Genomic DNA, 20194 nt, shown 5'->3' with positions numbered 1-20194 from the left:
CTTGAGGTCCTCACACCTCAAATTCTGGGACTTGAGGTCCTCACACCTTAAATTCTAGGAGTTGAGGTCTTCACACCTCAAATTCTGGGACTTGAGGTCCTCACACCTCAAATTCTGGGAGGTCCTCACACCTCAAATTCTGGGAGTTGAGGTCCTCACACCTTAATTTCTGGGAGTTGAGGTCTTCACACCTCAAATTCTGGGACTTGAGGTCCTCACACCTCAAATTCTGGGAGGTCCTCACACCTCAAATTCTGGGAGTTGAGGTCCTCACACCTTAATTTCTGGGACTTGAAGTCCTCACACCTCAAATTCTGGGACTTGAGGTCCTCACACCTCAAATTCTGGGAGGTCCTCACACCTCAAATTCTGGGACTTGAGGTCCTCACACCTTAAATTCTGGGAGTTGAGGTCTTCACACCTCAAATTCTGGGACTTGAGGTCCTCACACCTCAAATTCTGGGAGGTCCTCACACCTCAAATTCTGGGAGGTCCTCACACCTCAAATTCTGGGAGTTGAGGTCCTCACACCTTAATTTCTGGGACTTGAGGTCCTCACACCTCAAATTCTGGGAGTTCTCACACCTTAAATTCTGGGAGTTCTCACATCTTAAAGGAATTGAGGTCCTCACACCTTAAAGCAGCCAACGTTGAGAAAGACTGACCTAGAGAATCCAGTCCTGGACTTACAACAATTCGTTTAGTGACCGCTGGAAGTTACAACACTGGAAAGAAAGTGACTTAGGACCGTTCTTCACACTTACGACCGCTGCAGCATCCCCGTGGTCACATGACCAAGATCCAGCTGTTTGGCAACAGACTCATGATGGTCGTAGTGTCCCGGAGATCACGTGATCCCCTTTGGTGACCTTCTGACGAGCAAAGTTAATGGGGAAGCCAGATTCACTTAACAACCTCATTACTAACTTAACGACCGCAGTGATTCTCTCACCAACGATGGCAGGAACAATCGTAAAATGGGGCAAAAATTCACCGAACAGCTGCCTCGCTTAGCAACAGAAATGTGGGCCTCCATTGTGGTCGTAAGTCGGGGACCATCTGTTTTGTAAACCAGGGGTCTTCAACCTTGGCGACTTTAAGACTTGTGGACTTCAACTCCCAGAATCCCTCAGCCAGCAAAGCTGGCTGAGGAATTCTGGGAGTTGAAGTCCACAAGTCTTAAAGTCGCCAAGGTTGGGAGACCCCTGCTGTAAACGACGCAAACCGAGAAGTGAAGGAGGACAGATTAGGGAGACGCGCCTACTACTCACCGATACCATCCTTCCTTCGGAGGGCATGAAGGCCGGCCGGTTGCTAAGTCGCAGTTTGGTCTGTAAGGTGTTGAAGTTGATCTCCAGCTGGCACTTCTCCTGCACTTTGGGGGGTTTGTGGACCCGCCGGTAGTCCCGGAAGTCCTCCAGCTTCTGCTGCATCTCTTGCATGGTCTTCTGGGGAACCCGGTTCTCCAGCCAAGGGATGGTGCGCTGAATCCACTCCAGGAGCTGCGGGAAGCACAGCAGAAGACGGTGAAATATAACGTACTGTAGCGTCAACAACCAAAAGTACAAGAAGACATGTCTATGGTCTATGGCTCAAGTCCTCCAGGTCAACGGTTGTCCCAAAAGGTGTTTTTTTTCAGGAGGCAACGGGACTTTTCTGGTTTTTCTTTGAAGACGTTTCGCTTCTCACCCAAGAAGCTTCTTCAGCTCTGACTGGATGGTGGGGAATGGAAGGATTTACGCTCCTTGCAGACAGCTGGTCATCGCTGTGACCCAGACTCAAGTAGGTAGCAACAAACTCAGTCCGTGATAAAATAAACTTTATTCGAACAGCTGGGAATTAATTCATTCCCAGCGCCGTTCAACTCAAAGGAAAACAAAGACCTCCCAAACACAAATTCTTCAGTTATCACAAACCTGAGTCCAATTAGGCAAACTGCCAAAGGCCCTTCCTGATAAATGTCCAGAAGTTACCAAAACACAAAGCAGAAGACGCAGCTACGTTTTCCGGCAAGCTGAAACACCGGTGCTGGTCTGTTATAAGCCCTATGGGAGGGGCCAATCATCTCTTGGCCTTACTCCTGAGTTGTCCTCTCTGCTTGAGCTGCTCTTGCCTTCTGGCAGCTCTTCTCATGCATGCATTAGGAACAGGCTCCTCCTGTTCCTCTTCCTCAGTACTATCAGTCTCTGGAGGCTCTGGAGTCTGCACCTCATTTCCCGATGGCCCTGGCCTCACCTCAGCCTCATTGCTGTCCGTGGACCACAACAGTCATTTGCATCCTTTTAGCAAGTTGTTAAGGTCACCTGGAGGTTTATCTGTGTCCTCAGGGCCACCTGAGTGGTTCTCCTGGGTCTTGTAGTCTGCAATTTTTCTAGAAATCCATTCCTACTCCCACACCATTCCAAGGGGGTTCATTCCAAATTGTATAGCTAAAGTTCTGCAGAGATGCTCAGTCATCCAGGTCATGGTTGTCCCAAAGGTGCTTTTTTCAAGAGGCAGCTGGACTTTTTGGTTTTCCTTTGAAGACGTTTCTCTTCTCATCCAAGAAGCTTCTTCAGCTCTGACTGGATGGTGGGGAACGGAAGGATTGATACTCCTTCAGGATGCATAATGGAAGGATATTTAATGGAAGGATTTTTCCTCCAACAGAGGGGAAGGGATACGGCGTCATCTATCTCCAATCTACAACATGGTCCTTTCAGCAATTCCAAGAAGGGTCCACTCCCATTTGCACCACTCATCTGATTGGTGACCCTCCAAGTGGCCTCAGTGACTCCCTAAAGGATGCAAATGACCAGCTGTCTGCAAAGCATAGAAATCCTTCCATTCCCCATCATCCAGTCAGAGCTGAAGAAGCTTCTTGGGTGAGAAACGAAAAGGTCTTCAACGAAAAAACCAGAAAGTCCAGTTGCCTCTTGGAAAAGAGAATTTAAAAAGCACCTTTGTTACAGCAAGACATGGACAGATGTAAAGGTTGGTTATAAGTCCAGGACTTCCTACTAAACAGCAACCTTAATCTTACGTGTTCTAGGAGAAACCTGTTTATGGCTTGGCTTCCTAGAAGTTCTTCAGAAGAAGCCACGTAGCTGTCCTTCAGAGATCTTCTAGCATACCACTGGTAGAATGAAATGACTTTGGAGGCCCAACTCTAGAATTCTCACAGGTTGTAAGGATGGGTAGGTTGGCCCACTCATTCCAAGATGGATGAGCAGAAGTCACCCATCAGCACCCATCTGGAGGTCCTCCTCAGCTTTTACTATCAAGAAGTCAGAGACCCCATCCAGGCGTTTTCCTCTGTGTGCCTTCCCAATCCTAGGGGCGGGTTAGCACGAGACAGCCAAGAAGATAGGGCAACCATCAAAGACAACCTTCTCCACATTCAGAAGGTGCCAGGTTGGAGAAGGTTGGCCAAGTCCGACTGTTAGCCTATTTGGCAGCTCTTCACAAAGACCAGGTGAACATTTAAGGACTGAAGAGAGACAGCAGACTGGAAGTCAGGAAGTTCTCACTGTGTGCCACAGCAGAGAAACAGTGTTCGCTTTGGACCAGAGGTTCTCACATGGTTGACAACTTGAAAATCTGTGGACTTCCATGCACTGGCTGGAGAAATCAGGGCGTTGAAATCCACCCATCTTCAAGTTGCCAAGGTTGAGAAACGCTTCTTTTTGACCACGAGAAGTCATCAGGGAGCAAGCAGCGTGTGGTTTCAGGAGCTCTTTCTTTGGAGCACGTCCTGCCAAGTTCAGAGATAATAACATCAGTGCTAGCTTCGGAGCCTCTGCAGCCTTTGCGAGCATCTGGGTTTGCTAGCCAGCTCAACCCACCGGACAGCAACGCAATGTTGTCTTTGGGGAACACTCTTAATGGCGTCCACCTTAAGAATTAAGTTCAGACTGAGAAGTGATCAAAGCACCCAAAGAAACCGCTCCCCTCCATTTCTCAACCGTCTCAATTATATCCAGAGCCTGTTGACGGACGGATTCACAAAACTCTTGGCTTGTCACAGGCTTTGACGAGGGGTTGGGGGGTGGCCACCAGGTTCAGTTCCTGGGAAGACTCATCGACACTCACGTCAGAAGCCAGCTTCTCGTAATCTTCCATCAGGTGCTCATTCTCTTGGTTGACGGCCAACACTTTGCAAATCCTGTTTGCAGCAGTCTCAGCCTACAAGCAAAAACAAGAGGGGGAAAACTTGGTGACTCAACGGAAAAAATGTCCCAGGGACTGAGATGTACCAAGGAAAGACACAGCATGAGATCAAAGCAATCATTAAACCATCGTGGGAAACGACCGAGATACCCACAAGCAGAGAAGGAGCGGATGTAAAGCAATTCAATTTCAATCCAGGATGAGGACGTTACCTGGAGTCAACTTGGACAACCTGGAAGTTGTGGTGGACTTCAACCAGAGTTGGAGTCTTCAACCAGGGTTGGCTTCTCAAGCCACGGTTGAGTTATCCAGCTGGCTAAAAGAATTCTGGGAGTTGGAAGTCCACCCATCTTATCTTCAAGTGGCCCAAGTTTCAAAAACCCCAATCTGGAAGCTCAAGAGTTTGGCCAGAAACCGCTAACGCAAGCAGAGACAATAGCATGCCAAGCGTAACTCCAGATCGGTTGATCGGATCAACCTTGGTTTGAGCTGCTGGATAACGGAACCAGATGAGAAGGCTCATCTTTTACATCTGGGAAGATTGTGGTTTAAACCAGGGGTCTCCAACCTTGGCAACTTTAAGCCTGGAGGACTTCAACTCCCAGAATTCCCCAGCCAGCTTTGCTGGCTGGGGGACTCTGGGAGTTGAAGTCCTCCAGGCTTAAAGTTGCCAAGGTTGGAGACCCCTGCCTTAAGCGGAGTCAGAAGTGAGAATGTAAACTGAAGATGGGGGATTCTGGGAGTTGAAGTCCTCCAGGCTTAAAGTTGCCAAGGTTGGAGACCCCTGGCTAAAACCAATGTTATGTCCAAACCCCATATATACTTCCTCTTTCGATCCGTAGTGATTGAGCGCTTGAATTTACAACTCTTGATGCATCAGAACCGAGATACAATAGTTAGCATGCGTGGATCAAAGCTAGCGCCTTCAAAACCATGGTTTCAGATCCCGATTTAATCCGATACCGATTACCATCTTTTCTAACTTTGATGTTAAGGACAAACAATTGGTCTGCATGAAGATTTAAGGACTCATGCAAAACAAAACAAAAAACACAAAAAACCCACCACCACCCCTCTAGTCATCCTAGCTCTTCATAAGCCAAGATTTCAAGAAAAACTATTGTATTTTTATCTAGGATTCAGAAAGCACTGATAAACAGTTCAGCTCTATCTGTAGCATTTATTCTACTATTATCTCCTGCAAAGTCTTTCTTTTTTAAAAAAAAATAATTCTTTTTTCTGCCTTTTTCATCCTTTGCAAGCTGCACAATAGTTCTCAGTGGCACGTTTTTGGTATAGCTCCCCTTTCCTAAGTCAATCCTATTTCAATGAAATCATAGAATCCTAGGGCTGGAAGGGACCTTAGAGGTCTTCTAGTCCAACCCTCCCAAATCCCAGCCCAAGGCAGAAATCCTTACACCCTCCAGCAATTGAGGTCAATTTTTATTCTTCACTCTTGAGTCCCGGTAACTATAACCTTCCCAGTTTCGTGCAGATAGCCTGCATTCCAAGCGGGCATAAATCCAAAAACTCAAGAAAGGAGAAATGAAACCAACCTTCGTCAAAAACAATAGGATGTAAAAAGGAATGGTTTTGGGTTTTGTTTTTTTTTTAAAGGGAGCAGCTTACCCAAAAGAAAAAAAGAAAAGAAAAAAAGGGTGGGGGGTGGATGGGGACAAATTACACAGAAGCCATGAAATGGGAAAAGTCAAGAAATCAAGTACCTTACTAGGAGCAGAGAGAGTCCGAGGGAAGGAGATGGAAGCCACACATCAACAGAAAGGGTGAAGAGGAAGGTCTATAGAAGGGGAAGGGGAAAGGGAGAGAGCCATGGAAGAAATGAGTTGCCAACAAAATAGGATATTCGAAAGAAAGAAAGAAAGAAAGAAAGAAAGAAAGAAAGAAAGAAAGAAAGAAAGAAAGAAAGAAAGAAAGAAAGATCTTTCATTTCCACTAAAAAAAAACCAAAAATAATCCTACAGGTTCCCTCGCCCCCTTCGCAGTGGGAATCGACCGGGGTGGGGCTGGGGCTGCTGGGGGTTCGGGAGAACCTCTAACTAAGATTCTGTGCAGTTCAGAGAACCCCCAAATCTCACTTCTGGCTGGCCCCGCCCACCCTGCCCCTCCCCACCCAGGAGTTCCCACCTGGCCCATTTTGGATGGAGATTAAGTGCAAGGTGCGAACGGAGGTTCGGAGAGGACGAAAAATGGGCCTATTGGAAGTTCGAGGGCCTCCGGAGCCTGGGGAGGCTGTTTTCGCCCTCCCGGAGGCTTCAGGAAAGCCTCCGGAACCCGGGGAAGGCAAAAACGGCCCCCACCCCGCCATGGTGCAGGAGGCTGACTAGGCCACGCCCACCCAGCAACCGGGCAGAGAACCTCTTGCTAACATTTTTGAAGCCCACCCCTGGAATCAACCAACCGACTTAGAAGACCTCTCCCATGCTTGTTTTAGACCAGCGTTCCTCAACCTTAGCAGCTCGGAGTTGTGTGGACTTCAACCTCCTGGGAGTTGAGGTCCATACTTGACAAATTTGAAGGGTTGTGGTCTTCAACTCCCAGAATTCCTTAGGCACAAGTCTTCAAGTTGCCAAGTTTGGAGACCCCCCTTGCTTTAAAATACTGTTTTGAAGCAGAAAGGAAATGACCAAGCATGGGAAGTCTAACTTAGGTCTCAAAGCCTCTCTAAATTCAGTGGGATTTACCCCCAAGTGGGGAACCAACCTCAAAGTCAACGGAGACCCATTATCACATGTTGCTCCTGTGCAACGCAGGGAAAACCTATGGAATTGAATTGGTTGCGCTAGCGCAGGCGTCTCCAAACTTAGCAAACTTTTAAGAGTTCAGCTCCCACAATTCCTCAACCAGCCATGATGGCTGGTGAATTCTGGGAGTTGTAGTCCACAAGTCTTAACAAATTGTCAAGTTTGGAGACCCCTGTGGTAGAGCTCCACGGAGCACGCTCAAACCCAAAACTGTAGACTAGAAGATAGAAGCAACAGCAGGGGTGGGATTCAGGCGGTTCGGACCGGTTCGGGCAAACCGGTAGTTGTGACCTGCGGGTGGGCCTGCCCACGCTCACATGACCCGGCACTATGCCATCCTATTTAGCTGCCTTTTTTAAACTATGCACATGCATGTAAGGGTGCATGCAAGCAAAGCACATGCGCAGAAGGCCACGCGCATGCTCACATTTTCGGTGGTGGGGCAACAGTTGTTAAATTATGTGAAGCACAGCTCTGGACAACAGTGCTGGGAAGACACATACATCCAAATATTTCCATCTTTCCCTAAATGCCCTAAATGCCTACGCAAGTAGAAGATTCCCACAGCGAACTCTGTTCGACAGGTACACCTCTTTATTTACACAGCTGGAACCCCAAGACTTTTTTCCCCACCCTGTTCTGTCCCCCCTCGCCTCCGTCCGAGCGATGACTTAATTAGCCAGCACTATCAGCTCTGGCAGCAAACTAGCGAGCGTCTGCCAAGTGTCTCTGTTATCTCCCTTGATGCTGATGAGTCAACAAACAGTACTTCAGCTCTTAGTTAAGCAGTTGATTTGCCTGCTAGGAAGAGGCATAGCAGCTCTCGCTGCTTTTATATCCTGTGGGGTGTGGCTCCATGACTCAGCACTTCCTAGGCCTGCCCCACCCCTGCTTCTGTTGTTCCCGCTTCTCCTGCCTACGAAACCTAGGGTCCAGCCAGGCCTGATTGCCATCAGCTGGGTCTGGAGGCGTGGTCTGGGGGGGGAAAGAGTCAGGGGATGGAGGCCTCGTTATCTCCTCCACCTGGCCTGCCTCTGGCTCCTGGAGCTGAGCCAGGGAAGCCGGTGCTCCCAAGGTAAGTCCTGATGGCCCTTCCCCCTCACTTTCCAAGTCACCTTCTGGCAGGGGGCCCAGCTCAGTGGGCACAGACACAACACACCCGATGTTCCCAACAGCCAAAGTCAACCCCACAAGGTGGAGCAGACCAGAACATCAACTCCACAGGAAGGCTAAAACTACTTGGATGGGGCTGTGACAACGAAACCTCACAAGCCTGGTTGGGCTGTACATCACATCCACCTCCTGCTCGGTGAATCAGGAAGATGCCCACCTAAGCGGCTTCTGAATGTTATCTCACTGTACTGGGCTGAAAAATACTTCATCCCCTCTTGCCTAGGTAACAGTTCTTACACCTCTCCATGGAAGTCATCTTCTTTGCTCTCTATATAAGGGAGGGTCTCAGATTTGGGAGGTCCCCTTGAGCAGGGGTCTCAAACTTTGGTCCCTTTAAGACTTGTGGACTTCAACTCCCAGAGTTCCTCAGCCAGCTTTGCTGAGTTGAAGTCCACAAGTCTTAAAGGGACCAAGGTTGGAGACCCCTGCCCTTGAGGACATGAGATGGGAGAAGGTGGCGAACTTTTTACTCACCGAGTGCCGAACAGGTACGCGCTTTGGGTGCTACTACGCGGCTCCTCCCCGATGCACTGTGTGTGTAACCACACCAACTGCGCATGCATGTGGCTTTTGCGCAGCTCCGTGTACTACGCACGCAATTGCACCATCGGCACATGTAAGCAGGTTCCGCATGGCTCTCCCCGTGCGCTGTGCGCAATCGTACCACCTGCGCATTTGTGCGGTTTTCGCCTGCGTAATGCGCGCACCTGAACACCATCTACATATGCACGTGCTGCGCGCAAGTACTCTCGCACGCATGTGCAGGAGAGCTTCGAAGACCAGCTGGGTCCCCTGAATTGCGTCCATGCGCACCGGATGCCCGAACGCCAGCTGGGACACGCACACAATCGCAGCTGTAAGTGACTAGGGCGACAGCTCATGTGCCCAGAAGGATGGATCTGCATGCCACCTTGGGTACGCGTGCCATAGATTTGCCATCACGGATCTAGAATCTACTCTAATCTACTCCAAACATCCTGGTTCAACCTTTGTCCATTCCTATCGGAAACCGATCTCCCTTCGTCGTCTGCCCCTAACCTTGTGGAACTACCACCTCAGCCTGCTGGCGGAGATTCAGCACATCTGAATGGTTCCAGGAAGGGAAAATGGGCTGCGGGATACAATCCTGTAATCCGAGGAAGAACAGCCAGTCTCTGAAACCTCAGTTTGAGAAGCTGGGTGGGGCTACATTCGGAGTATCCAGATTTTCACCCTCTTTTTTTGGGGGGGAAAGGTGAGCCTTTTACTCTGAAAAATATGGTAGTTGCAACATACAAATATAATAATTATAATCACTATTATTAATTTTAATGGGGTTTTTATGGTTTTAATGTATTTTAATTATGGGCCAAATTTAATAGGTTTTTTTTTAATATTGGTTTTAATTGTATTGTATCTATTTATTGTTGGTTTTATCTGGCTGTAAACCGCTCTGAGTCCTTCGGGAGAAGGGCGGTATAGAAATTAAATTATTATTATTATTATTATTATACAAAGGAAAGGGAATACAAAGGACGGAGGAGGCTTTAGGCAGGCTTCTAACTTTCCTTTCCAAGCTCCAAGGAGAAGGAGAAGGAGAAGGAGAAGGAGAAGGAGAAGGAGGAGAAGGGACACTTAGCATCCAACAGGGAGGACAAAAAAACGGACAGGCTTGTAAATTGGCCTATGCGTTCTCGTTCTCGTCATGCAAAAGACAAAATTAGTAAGCAAGCAATTAAGCCAGGGGAGGAGGAAGGAAAAAAAAAGAAAGAAAGAAAGAAAACAGAACTCTGTGCCAGAAAAACAAATCTCTAAAGCCAGTACAAACTCATGCTTACGGGTGCATTTCCCCCCCCCCCCAAAGACTTGGCTCCGCTCCCGCTAAAGTCACTAGGAGCGAGGGGACTGGAAGCGAGAAAGCCTAACAGGATCTTAAAAATCCATTCGGGGCAGAGAGGTTTTCACCAGGCCTGGCTACGAGGGAAAAAAAAATCCAGCTGCCCTCTGCAGCAGTTAAGAATTTTTATTTTTATTTTTTAATTTCCAGAGAGACAGTTTCTCCCCAAGCACCTTCCCCACCCCCCCAAAAGGAAAAACAAAAAACAAAACAAAACAGATGTTCAGGAAACTGTGCGGTAATTCTTAATCCCGGCTCTGGAGGACGCTGAAGGGAGATTTGCAGAACCCACACCGATCCCCCTCCTTCGCACGGCACGCGGACGTAGCCCACCCCTCCGGCAGCAATGCATTCCCGACAGAATCCCCCCCCCCCTTGTGAAGAATTTCTCCTCAGGAACTCGGCCCCTGTGGGCTCTTTTTCCCAGATTTTCAGTCCCGGATTCCTACCACCTCGGGCCTTCCCGCCAGATTTTTCGCCTCCCGCCAAGGGCTAAAAAGGAATGGAATTCGAGGGCTGTGCAATTTTGCCAGGTTTCTAATCCCAATTCTCCCGGGATCTCTTGGAAATGAAGAGAAAAGGGCTGTGTGGGTTTTGCCAGGTTAGGAAAGATGCCACACCGACACCTTAAATCGGCGGCATTGTTTCCTCCCCCCCTCCTTCCCGCCACAAGCCACACCGTCGGTTGCTTAGCGGCCTGCGGCTTCGGCTGCTCGCTCTGGAAACGACTTGACGCTCAAGGTCAACGCTAAGCCAAAATGTCAACTGTCACGTCGTTCGTCCTGCGGTTGAAACCGGAGGACGGTTGAATGGGAGACGCCTCATCCAGAAAATTTGGGGGGGACGTGAAAGAATTCCTTGGAGTGGGGGGGTCTGTGCATCTCTCTCTCTCTCTCCCTCCCCCCCCCAGTCTGGAAGAAGCAGCAAATATAATCAAAACCAGAAAGATGTTTCCAGTGAAGAGGAAGCTTTTTTTGGGGGGGGGGGGAGAGAAACAGGGCAGTTCCACAGCTGGCGTCCTTGTGGTGTTTTCTTACACCTCTCCTTAAAGGGGAGGGTGAAAAAAAAAACGGCTTTCGAAAGTCAACCTGAACTCGTCCCGCCTTTTATTTCAGCTTTAAAAAAACAAAACAAAAAACCGATTGGAGAAGATGGGCAGGAGTAACAGGCACGTGGATGTTCTGTCCCCCTTCGCCTCCGTCCGAGTGATGGCTAAATTAGCCGGCACTATCAGCTCTGGCAGCAAACTAGCGAGCGTCTGCCAACTGTCTCTGTTATCTCCCTTGACGCCGATGAGTCACCCAGGAACAAACTTCAGCTCTTAGTTAATCAGTTGATTTGTCTGCTACGAAGAGGCACAGCAGCTCTGGCTGCCTTTATATCCTGTAGGGTGTGGCTCCATGACTCAGCACTTCCTAGGCCTGCCCCACCCCTGCTTCTGTTGTTCCCTCCTCTCCTGCCTACAAAATCTAGGGTCCAACCAAGCCTCATTGCCATCAGCTGGGTCTGAAGGCGTGGCCTGGAGTGGGGGGAAGAGTCAGGGGACGGAGGCCTCGTTATCTCCTCCACCTGGCCTGCCTCTGGCTCCTGGAGCTGAGCCAGGGAAGCGGTGCTCCCAAGGTAAGTCCTGACGGCCCTTCCCCCTCACTTTCCAAGTCACCTTCCGGCAGGAGGCCCGGCTCCAAGTCATCTTCTGGCAGGAGGCCTGGCTCAGGGGGCACAGACACAACAGTGGGCTTCGATCAGAGTTTCTCAACCTCAGGGGGCAATTCAAGACGTGCAGACTTCAACTCCCAGAATTCCCTTACCAGCAGGAGTTGGAAGTCCACAAACACACGCATACTCCCCCACACACAAAGTTGTCAAAGCTGAGAAACTCTTAGGTTACTTTACGCCGGTGTTTCTCAACCTTTTGGACCGTTTTTAAGATGCATGGACTTCCACCTCCTAGTGAAGCCGACTGGGGAATCCTGGGAGTTGAAGTCCACACATCTTAAAAGTAGCTACGGCGGAGAAACATTTGATCTGCTCAGAATCGTGTTCCTGGCCCGTTAATTGTAGTATTTCTTGGGGGAACCGTACCCAATATCCTAACCTACAGACACACAAACACCCCCTGCGCTTCCAAGCCCTTTCATGTCGAGATCTTAATTTAATTTATGGATGATTTATTCCAGAGGTCTTCAAACTTGGCGGCTTTAAGACTTGTGGACTTCAACTCCCAGGATTCTCCAGCCATCATAACTGGCTGGAGAATTCTGGGAGTTGAAGTCCACAAGTCTTAAAGCCGCCAAGTTTGAAGACCTCTGATTTTCTACAGCCATCCTCCGAAATGCTGAGCAGGTTGGTGCCAGCGCTCTCCTGCAGCCCGAGATCTTCCCAAGCCAACAGCCGCAAGCAGCACGAAGCAGCCCATGCCCAGCTCCAAGCTCACCTTCTGCGCCCCCGAGAAAGCATGATAGAAGCAGGAGACATAAGTCATGATGGCCTTCTCGTCGGGCCTGAGCGTGCCTACAATATCTGCGCAAGAGGAAAAGAGAAAAAGAGAAGAAGAGTCAAGGGCAACACAGAAAGATCCTCCAGGTCTGCCTGGACATGCAGAAGACCAGAGGCAGGATGGATGGATGGAAGGAAGGAAGGTTATGCTCTCTGGGGGAACCAGATCTCAGCTAGGACAGAATTTAGCCGTTCCAAATCCTTTGTTTAGACCAGAGCAAGGGTGGGCAATTAATTTTTCCCATGAGAAACTGGGAAACAAGTCGGCTGTAAGGTAAAAGGTATAGGTTCCCCTCGCACATATGTGCTAGTCGTTCCCAACTCTAGGGGGCGGTGCTCATCTCCGTTTCAAAGCCAAAGAGCCACCGCTGTCCGAAGACATCTCCATGGTCATGTGGCCGCCATGACTCAACGCCAGAGGCGCACGGAACACTGTTCCCTTCCCACCAAAGGTGGTCCCTATTTTTCTACTTGCATTTTTTACCTGCTTTCGAACTGCTAGGTTGGCAGAAGCTAGGACAAGTCACGGGAGCTCACCCTGTTACACGATGCCAGGGATTCGAACCGCTGAACTGCCGACCTTTCGATCGACAAGCTCAGCGTCTTAGGCACTGAGCCATCGCGTCCCTATGGATGTGGACATAGGTAAACTGCAGGAGAGGGAGGATAGCAATCGCCCTCAAAATAAAAGCAGTCCAAACGGGCCAGATAGGGACAGCCAAAGGGCCACATGTGGCCTGGGGCCCCTACAATACCCAGGTCTAGCCAGAGGACCCCCAGGGAATCTCTCAAAAGGAACTCAATTTCATCCTTCAAGTCTCGGGCCTACAAGATGGCCTCACTTCATGTTCTGGGAGTTGAAGTCCACATTTGCCAAGTGAGGCTACTTCCTTAGTGAGAACTTGTGACCATGGACTTTATCAACTCAAGCTCTTATTGACTTCTTTGATGGGGGAAAAGGATGAATTTCTTTTGAGTTTTGGAGTTTGTTTGGTTGGAGAGTCCTGGTCTTATTGTCGTAAAGCCCCTTAACGTTGCCTTGCCTTCTCCTAAGGTAGCCTCCATCTATGACAAGGTCAGGTCTCATTTTCCACCCTCTCCCCAGAGGAGTTTTGAAGAAAAAGCCCATATATTTTTTTTCTGCATTGGGTGTCCCAAAGGGGCCTTTTCAAGAGGCAAATCTGGACTTTCTGGTTTTTCTCTGAAGACGTTGCACTTCTCATCCAAGAAGCAGGAGCAGAAGAAGACAGAGGGGAGGAGGGGAGGAAGAAGAAAAAAAAGGAGAGGAGGAGGAAGAGGAGGAGAAGAGGAGAAGAAGAGGAGGAGGAGGAGAAGACGAAGAGGAGGAGGAGGAGGAGGAGGAGAAGAAGAAGAAGAAGAAGACGAAGAAGAAGAAGAAGAAGAAGAAGAAGAAGAAGAAGAAGAAGAAGAAGAAGAAGAAGAAAAGAAGAAGGAGGAGGAGGAGGAGAAGAAGGAGAAGAAGAAGAAGAAGGAGGAGGAGGAGGAGAAGAAGAAATTGAAAACGTATTTATTTATTTGCGTGGGGCTGGCTTAAATTTTGTTGTATTTTTAAATTTATATTTTATATTTCTAAATTTTATATGAATTTTAATGGGTTCTTAGAATTTTAAATGTTTTAAAGTTTTCAGCCAATTGTATAATAAGTTTTTTAATTTTGTTTTAATTGTATATTGTATTGTTTGGGTTTTATTTTGGCTGTAGTCCTTCGGGAGAAGGGCGGTATAGAAATCTAATAAATAATAATAATAATAATAATAAAGAAGAAGAATCGTCTTGAATGAGAAAGCGAAACGTCTTCAGAGAAAAACTAGGAAGTCCAGTTTTGCCTCTTGAAAAAAAAACACCTGGGACAACCAGGATCTTGGAGGACTGAGAATCTCCACAGATATCCTTGCACTGGGTTTTTGTAGAGCTTGTCCTGAACTAGCTGAGGTCTGGGTTCCCAGGTTGATCCAAGCGGCCCTCTCCAAGGGAAGCCAAAAGAAGCCAGGATGCTGGAAAGAACAGAAGCGGTTAACGGGGGGAAAAAAAAAACAAAACGCCGTCTGTCTCTGGTACCTTCTGCGCCCCAGAGAAGGCATGGTAGAAGCTGGAGACATAGGTCATAATAGCCTTCTCATCGGGACGGGCCGTGTTGACGATGTCTGAAAAGCGAACAAGAAGTATGAAACATATCAGAAACAACTCATCATCTCCCAAACTAATGTCATTTGCAGTCAAACATCACCCAAGAGACCTCGGGCAACAATCCAGCTTTGCAAAAATATGAATGCCTAAAAATCCAGAAGAACCGACGCGGAATGTTACAAACAAGATGGGACGCTTAATCCAAGATTTGTATCGTATTTCCTGCCATAACTCAAAGGGCTGTTTGAAAGGCCGCGAAGCTTGTATGGAGCGGCCATTCCTCGCATTCTTCTATCGCAGGAGCGGGAATTTTCAGGGTAGTTCTCTAATCTTCTGCAAGATCCCTTTTCCGTGACATGGGCAAAAGTTGGGAAACTGCCAGCTAGGCCAGAGGGAAGGGTCAAGCGGGGACTTAGCTTGGAGTCGTTGCACAGCTGCGTACAGCGTAAGCTTGACTTCCCCACAGGATCCATCAAAACCTTATCTGGTTCTTCCCAATAAGGGGAGATTCTTGTAACATAGGTGGGAGGCAATAAAGTTACGGACTTCGACTATTCACATCTGGAGCTAGTTGTTTGTACCTGATAGGCGGCCATACAAATTTGATTAACCATTTTTTTTTTGGCACTTAGATTTCTATTATTATTATTATTGTTCTTGTTGTTACGAAATTTGATACAAATCACTGAGTAAAAAGAGAGAGGACGTGGCAGTTGATGTAAAGAAGAAAAAAAAGGAAAAAAAATTAAAAATGACTCTGAAACATTAAAAGGACATTTACTTGTTTACAAGTGATATTCTTCCTTTCTCACTGTATCTCAACAGATAATTGCAAATCTGTAAGCCTTAGGAATTGTTTCTGAATTCCACTGAAGTCCTTCAACCTGTTTCAAAATAGTTGTTTCTAAAAAAAATTAATCCAGACGTCCAGCAGCAAATCGGGTTTGCAAGACTGATGCCAGCTCAGATCGTGAGAGATTCCACAGAAATATCAAAACTGTCTTTCGTTGAGAGGCTGATAGTCCTTGACTTGCAACCCTTAGTTACAATGGCACTGAAAAAAACCGACTTAAGGCTGGGTCCTTGCCCTTTTATGACCGTTGCAGCATTCCCGCGTCACATGATCAAAATTTACCAACCAGTATGTATTTTAACATGGGATCATATGATCGTCATGGGCAACCTTCCCAGCCGCTTTCACAAGCAGTCAATGGGGGGAAACCTGACTTGCTTAACAATCCTGTGATTCACTCAACTACTGTGGCAAAAAAAAAGGTTATAAAATGGGGCAAAATTCGCTTAACAAATGTCTCACTTAACAACAAAAGTTTTGGTCTCAATTGTGGTCGTAAGTCAAGGGCTACCTTTAGGCTGATCCTGTAAACCGCTTAAAGAAGGCTGTGAAGCACCAGGAAGCGGTATATACCCTGTTTCCCCGAAAATAAGACCCAACCGGAAAATAAGGCCTAGCATGATTTTTTCAGAATGCCCGTAATATAAAAATAAGGTATAAGGTATAATAAGGTATAATCTACCACAAAAATAAGCCCCAATTAAGATTGTCAGCAGATGGAGGTGTTTAGTACTGTATTTCCTCCCCAAAATAAGACCTAATCAGAAAATAAGCCATAATGCATCTTTTGGAACAAAAATTAATATAAGACCTGGTCTACACGGTAAATTGTTGCTATTGCCCCAAGTTTACCCAACCGGCTTCATTCAGATGCTGTTATGACATCTGCCTTTGTGGAACAAAACAGGACCCCTAACATATTTTAAAGCATCAATCGCTGGCTTACCTTCTGCGTCTAACATCTTGGGAATGTCGAGGTACTTCTCAGCGACCTCAAAAGCGTTGTTCAGATTCGTGACCGGATCGTCCTACGGAAAAAGGAAAATTGCCAGGGAGGGTTAAAACTTGGGGGTACTGTCCTAAACGGCTCATCTGGGAGAGAACAAAAGATCCATCTTCCCCTTCTCACAATCACCAGCCGTGCCCGATTTTCTATCCAAACCTCTTGGCTTTCCTAAAGCTTCCACATACAAATATGGCCGTGGGAAAATGCACTGAAGCATCTTTGAAGTCCTGCTTCTTCTAAAGACCGACCGTCCACAAATGATGGACTCTCTATCATTTTAATGCGTACTTTTCTACGTTAGAACAAACAAGACAAAGTTTCAAATCACTTCGGATTTGGCCCCAATGGTTTGGTTATGGATATTTGAGTCTACAATCTTGGACAAAAAATCTTGATACTTGCGATCGATCAAGGTCAAATTCCTTTTTCTTGGCCGAGAAGCTCAGGTTGGAGATTATGACTTGCCCTAGAGCAGCATCTCTCAACCTTGGCCGCTTTAAGATGGGTGGATGTTGTGGTCCGCCAGCAGCCTACGGAGTTGGTCAGACAGCGATGAGGCTGAGGAAGAGCATGGGCCAGTCCTGGAGGCTGAGGAAGGTCCGTATGAAGGCTCTGCATCGGAGGCTGAGGTGGGGCCAGGGCCATCAGGGAATGAGGTGTGGACTCCTGAGCCTCCAGAGGCTGACAGTAGTGAGGCAGAGGAACAGGAGGAGCCTGTTCCTAATGCACACATGAGAAGAGCTGCCAGAAGGCAAGAGCAGCTCAAGCAAAAAGGACAACTTGGGAGTAGGGCCAAGAGATGACTGGCCCCTCCCATAAGGCTTAAAACAGAGCAACAACGGGGTTTGGGCTTTGCTGGAAAACAATGTTAGTAGCTTCATCTTCTGCTTCGTCTATGTCTTGCATTTATTTTTGTGACTTCTGAATGTTTGCCAAGAAAGGCCTTTGGCAGTTTGCCTAATTGGATCAAGGTTTACGATAAGACTGAGGAATTTGTGTTGGGAGGAATTTGCTTTAATTTGAGTTGAACGACGCTGGGAATAAAGTAATTCTTACCTGTTCAAATAAAGTTTGTTTGTTTATTCACGGACTGAATTTCCTACTACCTACCTGGGCCTGGGTCACAACAGTGGACTTCAAATCCCAGAATTCCACAGGCAGCGAAGCAAAAGTTGGCTAGGGGATTCTGGGAGTTGAAGTCCACCTGCTTCAAGTGGCCAAGGTTGACTAATACTACTTCTGGCCATAGAAAGACAATTGCAGGCTGGAGCATTCTAGGCGTTGAAGTCCACCCATCTTAAAATAGTCAAACTTGAGGAACACTGGCCTTGAGTAACCCAGATTATTTTAATATTTTTTTTTGCAGAATTGGGATTTGATTCCCAGGCCTCACTCAACCCACTACATCTGGAATTGCAGAAAAAACCGAGTCCACCCAGGGCAAAGTGGAGAATATTTCAAAACCAAAACGCGAAAGGTAAGATTGGCAAACCCGCCCAAATACCTTTCTGAGCTTGTCGTATTCGATGAGTTCTGGCCGGTGTCTGTGGATCAAGGCGTTAAAAGCAAGACCGTCTTTCCAACTGAAAAATAGAAAAATATAAGAGAGGGTCAAGTCCCCCCTCTGAAGAGTTAATAATTAGAAAAATATTGGATTGCGCCGAGATGGAGAAAATGACACTTGAACTGAAAGGATGGATGGATTCGGATTTTTAGGTAATATGGGAGAAATGGTATAATTGGGTCGAAAATAGGAAAAAAAGGGAAATAACAGATAGTAGAATTAGTAAAAATTAGAAATTCTAATTAGAATTAGTAATATAATTTAGTAAAATTATATAGAGTATAGGAGAACACTAATGGGATGATATGGTCACAGTCATGCACAAGAGTGGAATGAAAATTGTTTAATTGTTAAAATTCAATAAAATTTATATTGAAAAAAATATAAGAGAGGGTCAAGTCCCTTGAGAAGGCCAACAGTGTCTCTAGAAGAACAGTGTCGCAAAATGGGGTGTCCTATTGGGACAGCCGAGTTAACGGAAGGAGACCAACATCAGAAGGGATACAGGGGCGTCTTTTCAGACACACATTCGGATCAAACGGGTGAGGCGCTTCTGAACGTTCCAGTAACATAACTTGCAGGTCCCCATAAATAAGAAGAAATGGCAACAGATTTGGGGATTCGTGTTCTGAAATTTATAGGCCATCTATCTCACTGTTCGGGAGAGACTCTGGGCAGTATATAAATGGTGAATCGTCCAGAGGATCACGAAAAGTGAAAAAAAAAATCTAAGAGGAATTATTGCAAAGGTTGGGGCTGGGCAGCCATTTTTGTGGGGGTGGCTGTGGCTGTTGAGTGTAGCGTCTACTCAAGAGTAAGCTGTGGAGAGGATGAGCAAAGATAGGTGGACTTAATAGGTGGACAAAGGTTGAGGAGGCAGTGATCATGGCTGTATTCTCTCTGACATTTCCTTCCTTCCTTCCTTCCTTCCTTCCTTCCTTCCTTCCTTCCTTCCTTCCTTCCTTCCTTCCTTCCTTCCTTCCTTCCCCCACATTCCTTTCCTTTCTTTCTTCTCTATTTCCTTTCCTTTCCTTCCCTTCCCTCTTTTCTTTGTTTTTCTGAGATTCTTCCCTTTTTCCCAAGCTCCAGGGAAGGGCAAATAGCTCTTACCAAAAGTCCAAATTGTTTCCTTTGCACAGAGTTTTGTAATCAGGCCAAGAACGGCCAATGCCCATCCCCAACCAGGGTCAATTAAGGTGGGGGGGGAGGTGGGGGGAGGGATGAAAGGCTGCACTATCACCCCTTAAACCTTGCTGTGCAGTGGAAGGATCAACGGTTCCCTCCGGGCCCTTTTCCCTACCGGATGCTTCATTGGATCGGCATCCATCAACCCGCCCAACAGAACAACTTCACTACAGCCAGCTGTCAACACAAAAGCCTTTTTGTGCAAAAAAAAAAAAAAAAAAAAGGGAAATTTCGCCGTTTGCAAAGTTCCTTGGATTCTCCAAATCCTGAGCCTCAGGTCCCAGCAGAAAGCTTCAAAAACTTGGGCTTCCTGGCTGGCAGAATCTTCTTAAGAGGACCAATTCTCCAGATATGAGACGGCCAGTACTGTCTTTCAAAGAGGGAAACGCAACTGTTGGCGAGGAGGAGGAGGAGGAGGACGGGGAAGAGGAGAAGGAGGAGGAGAAGGAGGAGGAGGAGGAGGAGGAGGAAGAGGAAGAGAAAGAGAAGAAGGAGGAGGAGAAGGAGGAGGAAGAAGAGGAGGAGAAGAAGGAGAAGGAGAAGAAGGAGGAGGAGTTGTGTTGAAAAGTTACCTGATGTGGAAATTTTGCACGTTGACGTTCTTGTAGGGAGCCGTCTTCCTTTGGCACCACAGTAGGAGGCCTTCTTTGGCTGAAGTCTCTGCAGAGAAGAGAAAAAGGAGGCAATTGTGTTGCTCGGGTTGTGTTGTGTTGCAAGGGCGAGTTCACAACATCACACCATTAAGTCCGGGCAGAAAAGGATTGAGCAGCGTTTTCCAACCTTGGCCAATTTGAAGATGTGTGGACTTCAACTCCCAGAATTCCCCAGCCAGCTGATTGCTGAGAGTTGGAAGTCCACACTTCTTAAAAATAGCTGAGGTTGACAAAACACCCGAGATGGAGCCAAACCGATCAATCTAAATCCAAATAAATCAAAGCCCGTTGGGATATCTTTCCTTCCGCAAAGAAGAACATCTTGAGTA

The 20194-nt window shown here is 47.3% G+C and overlaps 1 protein-coding gene across 3 annotated transcripts in view; it reads right to left on the bottom strand.

Moving 5' to 3' along the window:
* ACTN4 (actinin alpha 4) overlaps positions 1-20194 on the bottom strand; it is a 103368-nt gene that overhangs the window by 20783 nt on the left and 62391 nt on the right. For 2 of the 3 annotated variants that reach the window (XM_058195152.1, XM_058195153.1), the window contains exons 5-10: positions 19785-19872; positions 17968-18046; positions 16404-16485; positions 14536-14621; positions 4072-4164; positions 1272-1502 (exon numbers count right to left, since the gene is read on the bottom strand). In XM_058195152.1, coding sequence (XP_058051135.1) covers positions 1272-1502; positions 4072-4164; positions 14536-14621; positions 16404-16485; positions 17968-18046; positions 19785-19872 — 659 coding nt within the window. Of the gene's footprint in view, positions 1-1271; positions 1503-4071; positions 4165-12394; positions 12481-14535; positions 14622-16403; positions 16486-17967; positions 18047-19784; positions 19873-20194 lie in introns of all 3 variants that reach the window. The other variant, XM_058195154.1, reaches the window with a different exon arrangement.

Source organism: Ahaetulla prasina, chromosome 10 (assembly GCF_028640845.1).
Source record: "Ahaetulla prasina isolate Xishuangbanna chromosome 10, ASM2864084v1, whole genome shotgun sequence".
NCBI classification, from domain to species: Eukaryota; Metazoa; Chordata; class Lepidosauria; order Squamata; family Colubridae; genus Ahaetulla; species Ahaetulla prasina.
The sequence above is the reverse complement of the archived record's forward strand: the minus strand, read 5'-3'. Positions and strand labels throughout refer to the sequence as shown.